Source organism: Amblyomma maculatum, chromosome 1, assembly GCF_055883805.1.
Source record: "Amblyomma maculatum isolate TAMU_Amacu chromosome 1, ASM5588380v1, whole genome shotgun sequence".
Lineage (NCBI taxonomy): Eukaryota > Metazoa > Arthropoda > Arachnida > Ixodida > Ixodidae > Amblyomma > Amblyomma maculatum.
This window is the reverse complement of record NC_139344.1, coordinates 64,904,698-64,923,056: the sequence shown is the minus strand read 5'-3', so window position 1 is coordinate 64,923,056 and position 18,359 is coordinate 64,904,698. Positions and strand designations below refer to the sequence as shown.

Genomic DNA, 18,359 nt, shown 5'->3' with positions numbered 1-18,359 from the left:
CTTCAGGCTGTCGCGTTAAAAAGAAACGGCACTTAAGATCAGATAGACTGGCGTTATAAATGTGCTGAATGCAGCGGTGAAGCGGGCCCGCAATCGAACGTCCTTGACCTTCTAGACAGGACCCAGGTCTGAGAAGGCGTTGTCCCACATTCAAACCTAGCATCACTCAGCGGGCAAAAACTGCAACGAGTGAAAAGAGGTGGGAGCTTCTATACTTTCGCGAGCCGTGCTTGTAAGGCAGTGCCACTCCCCGTTCCTGATCTTTTTGCATTTTGCTGTCCTGCAAAAGAGCTCACCGTTATGGGGAAGAACAAAAGACCAAGAATTGCTGTAGGCAGCTGCCAACTCTGAAAGTGCAGAGCACGGCATAATTCAATAGAGCGGTAACTTCATTACCTAGTTGGGGAGCACGATAAAGTTGTGTCCACATAATTGGGAAACGAGCCAGGCGAAAGCAGGAAGTGTTCTCCGCGATACTTACTATCAGTGGCCTGTTCTTGCAGTTATGCAATTACGCTGGCTATTATGTCTGTGTATACAGATATTTATAAGTGCCATCTTGTCATACGCAACCAACTGTAAATTAAGGTGTGAAAAAACACATTGCATCTGCTCAAGCTACTGCTGCCGGTGCGTCTCGCCGCATTGAAGTGTTTCTGATAATGAATTCAAGTAACGTGACAGCGAAATCATAAACACAGTAAAGAAGAAACAAACCGAATCAAATTTTCTCTTTAGTTTTATTATATAGCGACATACAAAGGCAGTTTTTCTTGGCTACTAAAAACAAAATTTTTGCACGTTGTAAGAACAGCAAGCCCTACAGCACAGATTCTACGTTTCAGCAGTTCAGTTGTGTTAGCCATTTCAATATCTGAACACGATGCATTTGATACAAGCCAAGGTATAGCTTCCTGCTACTAAGGATTTATTTGTTTATTTGCGGAGTCACATATTCACTAGCAAAATATTCTATAATGGCTCAGAAGCATACATTCCGTGAATGTTAGGCATTCTGCATATCGGCGGCTAGGATGCTTGAATATGGCCTCTTGTTTCATTTTACTGAAGTAAGCAATTTAGGAAAAAAAAGAAATGTACGCATAGAGCAGTAAAGGAGGAAAAAAAAAACGTTTAAGGCGTTAGTGCATTACTTCTTGTCTATATACGGGAATTTCTTCGCGCTGCTCCTGGTGAAAAATTCACGTCCTCGCTAAAAAAAATTTCAAGGCAACACGATTCACGTTTCAATCGCGGAGTCATCGCTCGCGCTGTCTCGGAAACTCTAAAGGTCTCAATACGTGAGGCAAATGATATCCCCCCTTACCCCCTTTGAATTAACCGCTTAAACGTAACGCAAACACCAAACACATGGATCGAAAACAAATACTCTCTAACCGGGTACAGTTCTTTATTCTAGTTGAACACCAATCGTCTTCCTGTTTACAGTCTGCTAAGCGCAGAAAGAATCGAATCTGTTAAGTATTTGTCCGTAAAAGCTGCATTTTGCACTTATGTTTTGTTTCTATCCGTGCCATCGGCATTAGTTCTTTTTTTTTTCTTTGTTAAAACTAGTTCCCCGGGGAAGAACTGCTCTTAATTAAAAGGCTAAATCAATGTTGGCTTGTGTGAAAATTTCGAACTATAGGAACACAACGCCTATGCGCTGAGGATATTTTATTACAGTATAATTGGAAGTGCATTTCTAGCCACTTCGAGGTAGCCAGATTGTTACACTGAAATAAATGTGACGAGGTGCACAGCCATATTATTATTTTGTTAAATATTTTCTCACTACAGTAAGTAATCGTTTACTAGGTCCTATTATTTTTTTTTTTTTTGTATTTATTACGCTGCATTATTGAGCGGCGAACATTTTCCCTGCCGTGGTACCGGCGAAACTCACTAAAACCCTAAGGCGTACAGTTTACGACATCCAGATGTTCCCTTTCATATTTTTGACGCCATTAACAACGGTTTATTAGTCTTACATTATAGCGTTCAAGAATTCAACATGAACGAAGTTTACATGCCCTTCCCTATCAGGGGACATTGGGCTTCTGAGCCATATTCAGAAAACGTCAGGTTACGAAACAGTGCTGTCCGCCTCTACGCTGCTAGCATACGAGTCTTATCAATCATGCTGCCAAAAGCACGTCAGCTCAATCGCTTTACAAAGTTAACTAGCGCCGAACTCACAGGAAACGCACATTGCGAAGCTCGCCTATAAATCCCAATCCTGCCAGCGGGTATTTTCCTGTAAAGCGTGCTTTGTCTGTTAAGCAGCTGAGTATAAAGGAAAAGCAAATAAAGGGTAATAAAGGGAATGTTGTTAAAAGGGGTTTTAAATGTTTGACATGCATAGGGTCCTGGCGAGTGTCACTCGCTTATTAATGTAACTGAGAGACGAACATTAATGTGCACACGTGAAATATTGTATCCTGATCTGACTAATAGACACAAAAAAGCCGATCCCGTACTGTATAGGCGCATCGCAGGCTCGACAGCATGGTGCCCCACTGAACTCAGACAGCCCCGACAATCCATCGCTGCAACGAGTGGGTCCAGAGTCACTCGTTGCTATGGAGGGTTTGTGCAACTGAGCACAATGCCACGCATTAATGTACCGTTAAAACAGACAAGATTTTGTAATCCATGAATTGTACACAATGCAAAAGTTGCCCCCACCCCCCCTTTATGTACCTGTAATACATCAAATAATATATGTGCTTTATAAGTACTTGTGCTGTGTTAAGTGAAGGGAAGGAAATAAAGGGATCAAAAGAATTGCATTAGCCTCAGTTCATGCTCCTTTGCCTAATAATGATTATGTGAATTACAGTGCTGAAATAAATCTTGTTATGCTTTGAATCCAAACGCTTGCTTTTTTTAAATGAGTCGCCTTCTATTAAACTTGAACGGCACCGACTGATTTAATATGCAATACAACAAAAGTGCTTTTCGCTATCTGTTACTCAAAATGAATTGAGCTCAATTATGACGAGAAAGGTGCACACAAAGTCAGCATCCTGTCTTGGTATATCAATCGAGAGCATAACGGACCCCGGGCGTTCAACAGAGAAGCATCAAGGGTTAGTACTCTAAGTGAAAAACTTTTAAGGGAGTACGGTGGTGAGGACAGAAAAAAGACATTTTATTTAGGCACGTACAGAAACAGTTCCCCTTGTACTCATTTCAAAAATCGCCAAGCCTTCTCTATTTTTTGCGGTCAAGTGCTTTTTGTTACCTTTTCTTTGGCTAGAGCAGCAAGCAGCGGCGAGCACCGCAGCGCAGGTGGGACAGAGAAACGGACATGGTACTTGTGTCATTGGTCGGCTCAGGGGGCAGTGCTATAGAACGCGACGTTTTGTAACGCGTGGGTCGTTTGGCGCCAAATATCCGAAATTTGTTGAGCCACGTAGCAGGGGTGATTCAGTTTTTCATGTTAAAAAAAATCTGGTACAGATATTAATAGTTGCCAGCTGGAAATCTTATATTGCATCTGGACACCTGACTGTAAGATAAAAACGATAAGTAATCAGAAATTCTTTAGCCTGTTTACTGGTGAACATTATTAGCGTGTTTTCTGATGTCATCAAAACTGGTACAATTGTACCAGTTAATATTGTTACTATTGTTATTATTTAGGCGCAATAAGTTAGTGTGCAAGGTCATCGGGATAGCAAATAAAACTACAGCCTTCTCGAACATGAGATGAAAAAGCGTTGTTAATCCAGCTCCGTGTTTTTCTGGGTTTTCTTCGAAGGAGTTTTCAGAAATCCGAGCTGTACACCGTTCGCGGCATCTACAACATAGCTTAGCTTATGTCATCATCTAGCTTTTTGGGACATCACTCTTAATTATGAAGCAACTGTAAAAAAAACACCTTGATGGGAATGGTCAGAACTTCCGTAGTGTTGCAAAATTCTGCTTCTGAAATTTGTATGGCCGCATAATGAGTAGTTAAAACTGCTACTGAAAACCAATTAGGTGTCTTTCTTTAAAATAACATGAAGCTATAAGTCTGCCTAGGAAAGATACGCGGACGTATTGATTAACATGGACAGTTTGATAGTGTGCGAAAAGATATGCAAACACTCCTTTAACTCGCTGAAACACTTTTTTGGAGAATTTGTGCAAAATGTCTGGGTATGGCTGTTGTAAGAAGACTCACACACTCCTTACTGAGATATCAGAGTGGCCTTCTGCATGATAAAACGTCCTGAGATAGCAACGCTACATGACCCGTTTTCCCATGAACAACACCAGAATGTGGTGAGTCAAGGCCTAGTGAGCCACGTTTGCGTTCTGGAAGCAGTCCTGAGGCAACCCCTTTGATTCGGCTGTTTGATGATCAGCTCTCTCTTATTGCATACAGAGTCGAGGAGGATAAAATGCATCCCTAATATAGGCAGTTTTAGCTCAGGTTTGTGTCAAACAGCGTGAATGCTATTAAGTGGTTCTTTTTCTTTTTAACCGTTGAATATTGTATGGACATTAAACGCAACAGCAATGAATCTTGTATATGATAGAAAAGCGAGAATGCATAACCACTATATCCAGACTTAGCCCACATTCATTTATTTCAATGTACATATCCATGCCGGTACAGTATTTACTGGGTATTGCCGCCTATCAGAACGCACTATATGAAAGCCAAATGGTTGCATTTACACTTTCATTACTGCTTAATACACTAATTGATGCGAATATAAACATAGAGAGCATTAGCTACACTAACCTCCTCGACGTCTTTCTCCGCGAAACTTTCCTTTCTTAGTGCCTCTTCATTATGCACGTGTAAACGTTCCTTCGTAGAATTAGTGTTTTACAAGCGTAGTTTTAATAGGAATTATTGTAGTTTTTTGATGCATGTTTTCTTTTTCTAATCACACTACTTTTTCGTGCTTACGCTTAAGTCAACTTTGTCTGTTTATTTTTTTCTTAGCTCTTTGTTTGCTATTGTGATAGAAGTGCCTTCGCATGCCACTGCTCATTTGCCGTAAAGGGGGGTGGGAACTTGGTCAAACGTTAATCGTTTTTATTCCCACCTCCTCCATCAACTTACGGTGATGGAAATAAAATTATTATTATTATTATTAAGTGTATTGATTAAATATGTGATTTTGTTTTGCGGAGTGGGAGAATGATAGTCAGCAGTAGTTGACAATAAGGTATTATCAGCAGCAAAAAGGCTTTGGAATGCAGGCCCCAAAATGTTATTTCAGTGAAGTCATGCAATGCAACTTTCTGAAACATTTTAAAGCCACACAGCACATGAAATCTGCATCCGGCGGTAAGCAATGCAACTTTTTTTTTTTTGTTCTGGCACAATGCATCCCATATGCTCTTAATGTAATTAGTATTTAAGAGCCCGAAACGTAGGATACTAAGGCATGCCGCCGAATCTCGAACAAAGGTTGCTCACACTTCTCTTAGCAACAATCAAATGCGACTCAGTGGACATCAGACAGTGTTCGATTACTAATGCAGTGCGATGCGGTCACAGAAATTATGACTTCCAACAGAACAGCAGCCTTTTTCTCTTGGAAGAATATTTTTCGGAAGCAAACATTCACATTTCAAATTTTAAATATTCCCGCTTTTGAAGGCATTCAGCACAAAAACAAAACAAAAAAGCAGCGCACGCAAGCTTAAAGAAGGAATAGGCACTCAGAACCAGCTCAACGTTATCGTCTTCAGCAAAACTTATGCGTATGAAGTGGTGACATTTTTTTGAAAGCCTGGAAGCACAATAGCGCTAACATCCTCTATGCCTATTTATTCCTTAATGTAAAAAACATCGCAATAAACAACAAAAACGCTCTAAATATGTCATAGAAAAGCCATAAAACAAAAATTATAGCGAGCGAGAATATGACAGCTTATATCAACCTCTGACATATTGAGCAAAGTACGAATAATTTGATCTAATATCTACATTGCCTAATGAGCGTCAGCACACATATCGGTGCTAGAACCTGCACGCTGTTCGCGTTTAGACGGGAAGCCCTAACGGAATTTCACATAATGGGCCCAGTCTGCCCCAGTGTCCCCACTCGAGCAACGTCTATATGCATGCCTCGTCACATTTATTAACGCTTCACGTACAGCTGGTCGTGCCGCAAGTCGGTAGCGATGCTCGCTGCCATGTTCCCCATTTTTCTTCTCTAGAGAAGCCCGAACAATGGCGGGAAGGGGGGGGGGGGGGGCGTGCCGTCATCCGTTGGCGGCAAAAAGCGGTCAAAAAGTTGCCACTTGGTGGTTCTCCGTTTCAAGAGAAGCTGCTGCTTAGTGTCATTCCCGCCTACATCACAGCCGAAATGAAGCGCAGCATCATGCTCAAAATGGCCAACGCCTGTCAAACTTCGGCGAAAAGGAGCCGCCAGCGCTTCAACGATATGTACATACAACGCCACAACAACGTCAAGTGGGTGTCACTGCATGCATTTACCAGGAAAATTCAGATATCAAGAAAGAGCAGGTATTATTTACGGCGCACCAACCCTAAGGCCGAAGTAGCCTTACTTCTGTTATCGCTTGCCAGGTGTCCCATTGTGCGCTAGCCCATCTGCCTACGTGGCAGCGCAGGAATGACAAGCTTTAACTCGATTGATCCGTTCCTTTTCCCACTACTGCTTGAGAGCAAGTCTACGCGGAGTATTTGCGTAGAAAAAAAGGGGAAACATTTTTGAGCATCACCACGTCAGCAGTGCTTTATATACATATGCGCCATCTTTTCCAAACGTTATCAGGCTGCCTGCTCCGCTTCTCAGTTGGGTAGCAGAACATTCGTTCCACTTCTGAAGCTGTAAATCTGTGCAAAGTAAAGGTGAGCTCCTGTCCTCACTTGTTAACCTGTTATGATCCTCTGGAAGTTCATGTTGGCTATAGAATAAAAGCAAAAAACGAACCATGAAGCCTGTTACTTTTGGCAAAGACGGTGCATGCCACTTCTCACTCCGAGTTTGGCATGCACAAGAGGCTAGAGAATCCTGCATCCAGCAGGAAAATTTCCATGGCCCAGGCCATCAACCTCACTGTGCATCATTGCCTGTTCAAGATAAAGGAACTTTCTGTATGACTTCACGGGGCTGGGACTTGGGTGATGCGATGTTCTTTCGTGCACCACTTCGTAGACCTTGCGTAGGAACGCACACGGTTTTGCCACCAGGCCATCGAAGTCGTCCATGTCAGCATCCCATAATACCAGTCGTGAACATACCTCATCCAGGCCTGCTTATCACCCAGGCTCTCCTAGTTCTCGTAGGCGACCAACTGCAATTCTTTCCTGGCGAACGGGCAACGGCTGCAGTGGTGGTAACTTCGCTTCCAGCCTTCCTTGCGCAGCCGCTCCAGAACCTCGACGTAGCTGAGCAGTTAGTACTTGTTGGTGCATGGCCCAGGACTCCGGGTCTTGACACCGCTGCGCCCACACGGTGCAGGCTCCTGTGGCGCAAAGTAAAGGAGACGCCCGCGAAGGACACGCTCAGCACAGACTTGCAAAAGTCGTCTGTCTCGAAGGCGATGTCATCGATGGCTTGCCGCAGGTCGTACTGACCCTGGTGTCAGGCACGCAGTAGGATGCGCATCGGGATTGCATACGCTGTAAGCGGGAAGTGACGTGGGTTGACCGACCGGTGGCCGTTTACCAACACGACGTCCAGGGTCTAGTTGATGGACTGCAAGCAGCAGGAGTCGCGCCGCGGCCGCGTTTTCAGCGGGAGCACCACCAATACGAGCAGATTATTTACTGTGTAAGTTTTGCGCGAATCGGCCAGCAGAACGCTTACGTTTACCCTGTGCTCGCGCCCCGGGTGCTTCTAATAGAGCAGCAGCCCCTGACAGGTTTTCCTGCGAAGCCTTTCGGCCGAGTTCCGCATGAATGTCACCTATGTGCGCAGTCCTTTGACCAGTGTTGCGAACCGCGACCCGTCCTCGCATCTGCCTCCAAGGCACGCCCACGGGTTTAGCTCCGATGTCGAGCTCTTCAGGCCCACGAACCTAGTGACAAAAAAAAATGGAAGGGGGGGGGGGGGGGGGGGGGGTATTACAGTTGTCGCGCGCAATTCGCAGCAACTGCTCTCGATGTTCACATGATAATTGCTGTTCAAGCAGCTCATTTCCCGGGGTCATTTTTTTTAGAACACCAAGACGCAGTCATGACAAACCCCAGTACAGCAGCTATAATCAAAGTTCGCCGTCCTGTGAGTGCCTTGTTTATTTTTGTGTTGTGTCTACGTCAGCAAGTTTTCTAGAAACGTTTTGAAGCCTTTATCAACTCCACCAACATGATACTTTATGCAGAAAATTGAATTTGGAAATCCAAGTCATGATTCCATATAACAAGCCCATTTTCGAACCACTTAACCTTTACCCTTCCTAGATTTATAACACAGCTCTTGGACGCCCGTTTCTGGAAGGAGCCTAGGCGTCGCCCCCCATCAGCGTAACCGGCCGAGCGAACGAGGAGCGCTCGTGCTTTCACACACGCACACGAAGGATTAATTAATTGCGATATCGCAGAAAGTAAAAAGCAGAAAGCAAATTAAGTGAACTGGTTTGGTTTGGTTCATGGGTTTTCACGTACCAAAGCGACTCAACCTATGAAAGACACCCTAGTGAAGGACTTCGGAAATTTAGACCACCTGGGATTCTTTACCGTGCACTGACATCGCACACCACACGGCTCCTTGCTTCTCGCTTCCATCGAAAAGCGGCCGTCGCTGCCGGGCTTCGATACTGCATCCTTTGGGCACAGCGGCCGTGATCCCTAAGCGAGAGCGGCGCAATGGAGGAGGAGGCATTGCTAGAACGCTTCTGCTTGCGCAAAATTGGCCCGAATTAAACGTACCGCTCGAGCAGGGGTTCGTCTATGGCCAATCACTTTCCACACTGCCGAAGCTAACATCCACAGCCGCCTCTGTTCAGCACTGCGTGTTCAGTCTGCGGTATATAGGTTCAAAAACGCAGCACTCATATGTGCAGTTTCGAGAAGCATACTTATTAGTAATTTTTTTTAATACGTTAGCACAAGAACCCTAGCCCCCTGTCAGCAAAAATTGTCAGGTGTTGTTTTCTGAAGCCACAGAGAAAATGACCGTGTCTCATTTATAGCTATGAGCGGATTTTTAATCCACACAAAAAAAGCATCCTTTGATTCACTCTGCTTTGGAATATAATCAGCCATCGCCGCAGCCTTTCTCCCGATATTCCAGCCTCTGGCTGCGCACTCACACCGCAAGCGTCAGTTTGCGCAGCTACGCACATAGGGTGCCACAAATTCTTGGCGCACGTGCTGGTTGAAATCACTGCGCAAAAAGGAAGCCACGAGTCATTTAGTTCAAAAAATTGAAACCCAATTGATATTGCATTCCTCAGCGAATCAATCGCATTGATCACCTGTGAAATGTTTCGGATTTATGGTCGCTCTTTCTAAGCAAGCGCAACCAAAGGACCACCGATTTAATAGGGCAAAGCGCTTTAGGTGACGATATAGAGCCACCATTTTAGAATTGCTGTATAAATCGACGAAACAGGGCTTCATGTTGTGAGCATAGATTCTGCATAGTAATGCACGCATAAATTAGCGTATATTTCAAAAAAGCGCCAGTACATACTGTGGCCTTCTCTGAAACAAACGCACTGCTGTTGAACAAGTTACATCCAAATTAAAACGATTTTACGAAAATAAGTAAATTTTCGTTACCCCCGCCCCCTCCCTTACCTTCCGTGCATTATAACTGAAGGATTCATAGGCTGGTAAAAGCTACACAGGCGATCCCTTTGATGGTATGGCGAACTCTATCAGCCTATGTTCTGGCAGCACTGACACTGCTCCTAACTGAAGCCCTGTCGTCAGTGCAAGGCGTCTATATATTGTCAGAATGCTGGCTGCAAGCATTGGGGTTTTTTTTCTGCCACATTGCATTGTAATAAATCTTTAACAGATGACGCACAAAGGAAGCTCAGTGGATGGGATCTGTGCTGTTATCATCTGTTTTGGTTTGGCTTGGCTTGGCTGGCAGCTGCGACTGCGATAGTGGCGCTAGTGTATCTGTGGCGCAAGTGTGGCGCAAGTGTATAAAAGCGGAGTGCGAGAATAAACGGGGGTTCATTTCGTCGCTTGGGAGCTCGGTGTCTGGACTGCTTTCTCTGGCTGCGTTCCGGCGCGGGTGCAACGGCGCCCCCCCCCCCCCCCCCCCCCTGCCTGGGCTAACACGACATGGTGTCAGAAGTGGCCGTCTACGACATGATGTCAGATGGTCAAGAATCTTCGCACTGAGCCAGGCACCTTCCATCCACGATGTCGAAGACGCCTTCAATACGGCTGCATGGACTGCAGCAACCGCCACCGCTGGACTTTGACCGCACGTCAGAGTGGCCGGCGTGGATCGAACATTTCGACGACTTCCGATATGCAACGGGACTCAACGAATGCTCCGGGGAGGCTCAGGTACGAACGCTGTTGTACACAATGGGGAGGCAAGCTCGTGACATATTCAAGACGTTTTCACTATCTGACGAAGACGCCAAGAACTATGAAACCGTAAAGAAAAAGTTCGACGGGCACTTCGTAAAAGAGAGGAACATCGTGTACGAAAGCGCCTGTTTTCACAGACGCGTACAAATGCCAGGAGAGTCGGTAGACCAGTTCGTCACTGCGCTACACGGCTTGGCGGAACGTTGCGACTACGGTGAACTAAAAGAACGAATGATCCGAGACAGACTGGTTGTCGGGCTCCGCGACGCAAAGCTCTCGGAAGCTTTGCAAATGGATTCTCAGCTAACGCTGGCTTCGGCGCTGTCGAAGGCTCGCTTAAAGGAAAGCGTCCAACAGCAGCAAAGTACTCTACGAGGACAACACAGCCATCAGTCATCGGAAATTCGTGACCAGGACCCCAATGTGGACGCGGTGGTTCAACAGAGGCACAAGGGACGTCTGCATGGGCAACGAACGCCGGAGGTGCGGCAGCATGGGCAACGAACCCCGGAGGTGCGGTGTCCTTTCTGCAGTGGCGACGCCCACCCCAGGACAATGTGCCCAGCCAGAGCTGCCAAGTGTCTCCACTGTGGCAAGAAGGGACATTTCGCAAAGGCCTGCTTGAAGAAAGCAACGGCTTCCGCTCAACGAAAGGTACGCGTCTCAGCGGTCAACCAGGAAACTGGAGAGACTTTCGTGGGATCAATAGATGCATGCAGAAAAGCGCGATTTGTTCAGGTGCGCATTAATTCTGTGCCCATTTTTGCAAAGGTTGACTCAGGTGCTGAAGTGTCAGTATTACCATCAACGTTTCCGGGATTACCGTCCCGACTGGTAAAAACCGATGAAATCTTGCATGGTGCAGGAGGCAGTAAGCTTAACGTACTAGGCAAATTCGTAGCAGAGATCGCATGGAAAGAGAAAACTGTGTATCAAACATGCTACGTTGTCAGTCCGTTACGCGACGTCCTTCTAGGATTACCTGCACTTGAGGTCTTAGGTATCGTGAAATTTGCAGACGCGGTCGAGTCGGGAAACCTGCAGTACGAGACGCGTTTTCCAGAAATGTTCCGCGGTCTAGGTACGATGCCAGGGCAGTACACCATCAGGCTACAAGCTGGCGCTATCCCGCATGCCATAAGCGCTCCACGCAGGGTACCAATTCCCCTGAGGGAGTCCCTGAAGCGCGAAATAGATAAAATGGAGCGTTTAGGCATAATCAGGAAAGTGGATGGGCCCACCGAATGGTGCGCCGGAATAGTTCCGGTAGTGAAGCCCTCAGGAGACCTGAGAGTTTGCGTAGACCTTACTAAATTGAACAAATGCGTAGTTCGAGAGCGATTTACGTTACCAACTGTGGATCAAGCTCTAGGGTCACTGTCGGGAGCGAAATGGTTTTCAAAGCTCGATGCCAACTCAGGCTTCCACCAGGTGCGACTCAGTAAAGACTCGGAAGAGCTAACCACGTTCTTAACACCCTTCGGTAGATACTGTTTCACGCGACTACCCTTTGGAATTACCTCCGCTCCGGAATACTTCCAAAAGAGAATGTCTGAGATACTAGGTGGCCTGCCGGGGGTCGTTAATTTCATGGACGATGTCCTAGTGTTTGGCGAAAGCAAAGCTCAACGCGATGAGCGTTTAAGTAACGTGATCACACGCCTAGCAACGGCAAATGTGACATTAAACAAAGAGAAATGCTTATTCGGGGTTAGGCAAGTGCGTTTTTTGGGTCACATTCTGAATGAGGAAGGTATTCATACTGATCCAGCGAAGGTCAGTGCTATAAAAGATTTGAGAGCACCCAGAAACGTTACTGAGCTTAGAAGCATTTTGGGCATGGCGAATCATTTGGGCCGCTTCCTGCCACATTTAGCCCAAGTGACTGCTCCCATGCGTGTTCTTTTGCACAAGGATAGGGACTAGGTCTGGGACAGCAATCAGGAAAAAGCGTTCCAAGAACTCAAAGAGCTCATTTGTTCAGCGCAATGCATGGCTTTGTACGACGCTTCGCTACAAACCACTCTTTCAGCTGACGCATCGTCTTTCGGTCTGGGAGCAGTTTTGTTTTAAAAGCAAAAAGACGGGCAACGCAGACCAGTTGCATTCGCTTCTAGTTCGCTCACCAAAACCGAGCAACGGTACTCCCAGATCGAAAAGGAGGCGCTGGCGTTGACGTGGGCAGCGGAAAGGTTTGATGAGTATATACGTGGTCTGGAAGTTGTTTTTGAAACTGACCACAAGCCCTTGGTGTCGCTGTTGGGTCACATGGCAATCGATGCTATGCCGCCAAGAATTCAACGTTTTCGTCTGCGCCTGATGCGATACAGTTTTTCTGTATTATATGTACCAGGCAAATCGCTAACCACTGCTGATACTCTTTCACGTTCGCCGTTAGCTCGTACGAAAGTGGAAAGCTGTTTACCTGTCTCAGAGGTAACCGCTTACTCGAAAGCTTGTTTACTGGGTTTAGAAACAGGCGACGATTTCTTGAGAAGAGTAAAAGAAGGTCAAGCAAAAGACGAAGTGTGTCGAAGCTTGCGCACAGTGTGCAAAAAAGGGTGGCCCAGGAAACAAAATGTTCCCTGTTATCTTTTGCCATACTGGCAGGAACGTGCATGCATTACTTTGGTGAACGGGTTTCTGCTCAAAGGTATGAGGCTTATCATTCCTCAGACTTTTCGCAAGGAAGCGCTAAGCAAACTGCATGACGGTCACCAAGGCATCTCGCGATGCCGCAGTGTGGCTAAAGGTTCTGTCGGGTGGCCGGGACTTAGCACTGAGATAGCGTCATTCGTGAAACAGTGCAGCGTTTGCGCGAGGCATGCGCCAGAACAGATCGAACCGATGATTGCATCGCCAACGCTCTCTTTTCCTTGGGAGAGAGTAGGGATCGATCTGTTTCAAATTCAGGGATGGCAATATCTTGTCGTAGTAGACTATCTTTCGCGATACCCAGAGATTGCCATTCTTCCGTCAACAAAGTCTGCTACCGTGATAAGCCGAATGAAAAGCATTTTTGCGAGACATGGCATTCCCGAGTGTGTGGTGACCGACAATGGTCCCCAATTTGTCAGTGTCGAGTTCGAGAAATTTGCAAAACTGTATGGCTTCCGTCATGTCACCTCGAGTCCGAGGCACCCCCAGGGAAACGCGGAAGTCGAACGTATGGTAAAGACGGTTAAGAATCTCATTCTAAAATCGGACGACCCTTACTTAGCCTTGCTGGCTTATAGGGCCACACCTGGTGTTCTGAACGTCAGCCCAGCGGAGATACTGATGGGTAGAAGGCTTAGGACGAGAGTCCCAATGCTGCCTTCGCACCGCAATCCGGGACAATGCTGTCTGCAAGAAGCGGCAGCCAAGGACCGTAAAGTCAGAAAGGGGCAAAGCCGCCACTTCGACCGACGTCACCGGTCTAAAAATCTCCCAAAGCTGGAAGCAGGTGATGTGGTGTGGGTGACTGATCTCCGTACCAAAGGTACAGTGCTCGGAGCAGCACCACAGCCGCGTTCATACCGTGTTCAAACGGAAAACGGAGTTGAAGTCCGTCGAAACAGGAGAGTGCTTAACCGTCTCCCAAAAGACCGGGTAGATAGCGGGAACTACGAACTTCCGGACAGTCAGGAACAGCCCAGCAGGGCCGGATTGGTAACTGGAGTAGACAACCAATTTGACGAAGCTCCGGAAGCTTTGGTGCCTCTAACTCAGACGGAGACTGACGGTGGCAATTCTCAAGCTAGAATTGTAACTACGACCAGATTTGGAAGAGTTGTTCGCAAACCCATAAGGCTGGGCGTGGACGACTGATGCTGGAGTGACTGTGTTCTGTCGTGTTTTCTTGGGTGTGTTCCAATGTTATTTTGAAGTGTATGCATGTAAAGTTAATAGTGCTTGAAAAGGGGGATGTGCTGTTATCATCTGTTTTGGTTTGGCTTGGCTTGGCTGGCAGCTGCGACTGCGATAGTGGCGCTAGTGTATCTGTGGCGCAAGTGTGGCGCAAGTGTATAAAAGCGGAGTGCGAGAATAAACGGGGGTTCATTTCGTCGCTTGGGAGCTCGGTGTCTGGACTGCTTTCTCTGGCTGCGTTCCGGCGCGGGTGCAACGGCGCCCCCCCTGCCTGGGCTAACACGACAGGATCTTCGTGATCAACATGCTCAATACGTGACGCTTCAAATTTGCCCCATTCTTTAAAGAAATTAAGGTTTGTGACAGCTAGGCCCACTTATTAGTTCAGTTGTAGATGTCTTTGCTTCGAATCCAGGCGACGACTTGGGGATCGCTTGGTAGTATAATGACTGCCGCAAACCTACTTGGCTGGTATGCCTGAATGTGATAGAGTGCCTGTCTGCATAAAATTGTGTTCACAAATTTATGGTTAGTGGTACGTAATCCACATTTCCTAAGGAAATTTAGTACGGGGTGGTTATGATTTGCCGTGCCCGGTCCTTTGTTACTTTCCAAGGTTGACAAGCGCGGTGAGCATAACCAGAAATCTGTTTTTTTCTAGAGAGGGTTTGGGAGAGAAGTAGGAAGATAGTTATAACCGGATGATCAAACATCTGATTCGAGAATTCTTAGTAAGTTAAGGCACCATGCATCGTTGGTTAACTAAGTGCTTTGGTTTTCGCATACGCGAGAGATATTTTTCGGAAGGCTGAGACAGAAGAAATTAGGTGCTTCAGGGTGGTTGGGGACGCTCCTGGAGGGAGGATATGAATTCAGGAGATGGGTAGAGTGTGCGGAAAATGGGTGGCAGACCCATACCTAGTTGTTGAATGGGAACGCGGCTGACCGGTGGTTCTTCATAAGGACAGCTGACTGTGCCACTGTGCCTTTGAATGCAATTTCGCCGTCGTTTGTTTTTTTTTGTTTGTTTGTTTGAGCTTCTGGTTAGTGGATATCATTTGGGGAATGGCTCTTCAGAATATAGTTATGTGGGTAGGTTATGGAGGATGCCTTGAAGGGTGATGGGCTGGGGTGGTGTGAGGCGTCCGATCGAGGGTGGCGATGAGTGTGTCGACAGCTCTCTTTCTAGGGGTGCGGTTTAAAGTGGCTGGTAGGTGGCACTTTTGGAGCATAGAGACTATACTGCCCAAAGCTACAGACAGACCGACGGACGGAAGGACGGACGGACGAGCAGTTCATTTCGCTTATATGAAAGAAGTTTCCCCAAACATTTTACACAAATAAAAAATAAAGGAAGGGTATCAGATTATCAGCGATATCATTATCAGCAGCGCACCTGTAGCGTCCTCGCCCGCTCGCAGATGTGCCACGCGCACTGGTAGGCGTGGTTGCATGGTGCTGCTGTAGCAGCACGGTTGCGCGTTTGCCCATGTGAGTCCCCATAATTTTCCCTGATAAAACGCCGACCCGAATGGCATTTTCAAAGTTCCAAAAGCTCATATCCAAAATTGCTTACGATGGGCTACAAGCCCCTCAAAACATGATCCTAATCTTGATAGGCTAACTATTAAATGTTTGTTCACAAGCCTCCTAGTTTGCACATGTTGACCATATTCTGATGCATAAACCACTGGAAATTCTATACAGACAAAAGTGGCCTTATTTCACTAAACATACTATTTAGAAGTGCGGAAAGCTTGAGGTGCGACACCCTGTATAGTACTGCTTGCGCTGTGAAATACAGCGACACTGCGCTGCGCCAGGTATGATCTGGAAACTAACTGAATGTTCTATTCGAAACTGCTCGGCCGCAAAGCATGACCTGCGAAGACGATAATTACTCTAAGTAGCAAAAAGAAACGAAAATTGCCGCACCAGGCTCGAAATATGCATAGCGCAAGCTTAACTAGCCTACACTGTAACCACTGCGCTTAACCATCAAAGAACAGCAAGTATGAGCATTTAACACCGAAGTTAGCGTTCCACGTGCGGAAGTACACATGCACTGTATGAACGTTGTTAGCATACATCGTGCGGTGGTTTTTCTGCAACACTATTTAAAAAAGAACGTGACCAAAGTTCGAGAACAGCGCTCTTTTAATTCAAACCATCTCCAGCGTTAAACGCAAGCAGGGCTTTAGCGGAAGCAAGGCATAACTTCATAACCTCAGACATAACCGCACTGTCATCTGAATGTTATCTTCAGCGTGCCGTTTTCTGTTTTGTGGCCCATTGTTTTACGCATCAAGAGTTGTTGTTCAAATCCAATAAACTATGGCTAGTTTATGCTGCATGCATTCAGTTCAATGCTAGAATATGACAAAAGTGTAATTATAGCCAAGCGAATTATTCTCGCCATTCTAGCAGCAAACAAACTGGCTAAATGCAAATAATGGCAGAAAAGAGATGCAATATGACTCGGTGAGCTCGCCGCCTGTTTAACGTTTTGAAACTCGAGGGGCGCTTCAAAACGAATGCACACGAGACGCCGCCCAAGAATGTGGCATAAATATTGCTTCTCAGTGGCAAAGTGATCATTTCTCTATTGTCTACTTTGGAAAACACACTTGTGTTTCCCAAAAAGGCTCCGAATATTTATTGCTTTTAGCCTGAAGCGCGGACTCGACGTAGCGGCAAACCCGGACGCTGTGTTCCGCAGCTTGAGATGCCAGCACTGCTAAGGAGAGAACGCAGACCAGGCAAGTCCGGTGTTATTTTACTTTGTGCCGGAAGAATTCAATTCTTTAGCTAGGTAATAAGCCTCCGGCAGGCGCTATTTAGCTATTATTTTTTATCGGGCTATGGGCTATGACATCACTGAAATATTCAATCCGGGACTCGTCAGAGTAACATCTGCAGCTCGCTCGAACGATGACGAGATTCCCTAGGGTTATTTATTTAGCCTTAGCTCATTTTTTTCTCCGCTATCGCCGAGGCCAGTGATGAAATGTTTACATGTTCCGGAACAAGGGAAGGCGATTCGGTCTCGGCTGTGTGTCTTTTTTTTTGCACCCTTTTGCGTCGGCAGTTTCATTCCGTTGAGGGGCGATGCTCTCTAAAGAGACAGTGATGTTGGAAACAAGCCCATAAGTAAATGATTTAGAAAGGATGAATAAATAGTATCTAGCCGTACTTATGCCAAGAAACGCTTTAACAAATGGCTATAGAATGACCATTACTTTATTGATGTGCTGTTGCGACTTCGAACTTAGAAAATTGAGGAAACGTGCTTTATAACTGCTTCGTGCATATGTGCCACATGCAGTGTGCTGATATATTTAGAGACAATGTGGTTAAAGATGGCAAAATAACGCGTTAGACTGACGCCGGACATTTATGACCCAGCATGTGCTCCAGGGTTCGCTATTACCTGCGACGGTTGAACGAAAGGCGCTGTTCTTGCTGCAGAGGATGCGCGAATTGTGCGAGGTAGCGCGCGTTTTGAGCATTGTTTTTCCCAGTGTTCTATGCGGAATCACCTCCCTGTCGCGAGTGAGTTTTTCGCGAGGAAATGCTTCGACGCTTTTCATCCTCACCAACTGCTTGTACACCGCTAACGAATTCAACTTAGTCCATTGGTGGGCAGATAAGAAATGCCAGTTTTCTTTTTTTAAAATTTTTCTGGCTTTTAACGAATGACAATAAACAAGCCAAAAGACGCACCATAACAATGACTAATTTTCTTCTCAGCAGTGTACGTTTATAAGTGGGAGAAAAAAAGCAATAGATTTTGAGTCAGATGCCCTTCATAATTTTGGCCTGTTTTTGACGTGCGTAGCCAGGCTGCTGTGCATTGTGATTCGTGCAAGGCGTAGGCAGTTGCTATCTAGAGTAGCTAAGCTCAACCATCTCCCCTCTGTTTCGCTTAAGCGTAGCAGTCGTATTGTAGCCCCGTTCAGCTTTGTTTTCTCCAACAACTTCAGTTATTCCCTTGGTTTCTTTCTTGCTTTCGTAGTTTCTGCACCCA

At 46.1% G+C, this 18,359-nt stretch overlaps 1 protein-coding gene and 1 pseudogene across 1 annotated transcript in view; one reads left to right on the top strand and one right to left on the bottom strand.

Moving 5' to 3' along the window:
• Window positions 1–6,985: 6,985 nt before the first annotated feature.
• On the bottom strand, window positions 6,986–9,738 carry LOC146202689 (endochitinase-like; annotated as a pseudogene).
• A 472-nt stretch (window positions 9,739–10,210) lies between these two features.
• The window catches only part of LOC146202688 (uncharacterized), a 30,867-nt gene continuing 22,718 nt past the window's right edge, over window positions 10,211–18,359 (top strand). Inside the window, exons 1-2 of the mRNA XM_084601800.1 lie at window positions 10,211–10,966; window positions 10,997–11,354. Of these exons, the coding sequence (XP_084457926.1) occupies window positions 10,307–10,966; window positions 10,997–11,354 (1,018 nt within the window). The 5' untranslated portion in view covers window positions 10,211–10,306. The remainder of the gene's footprint in view (window positions 10,967–10,996; window positions 11,355–18,359) is intronic.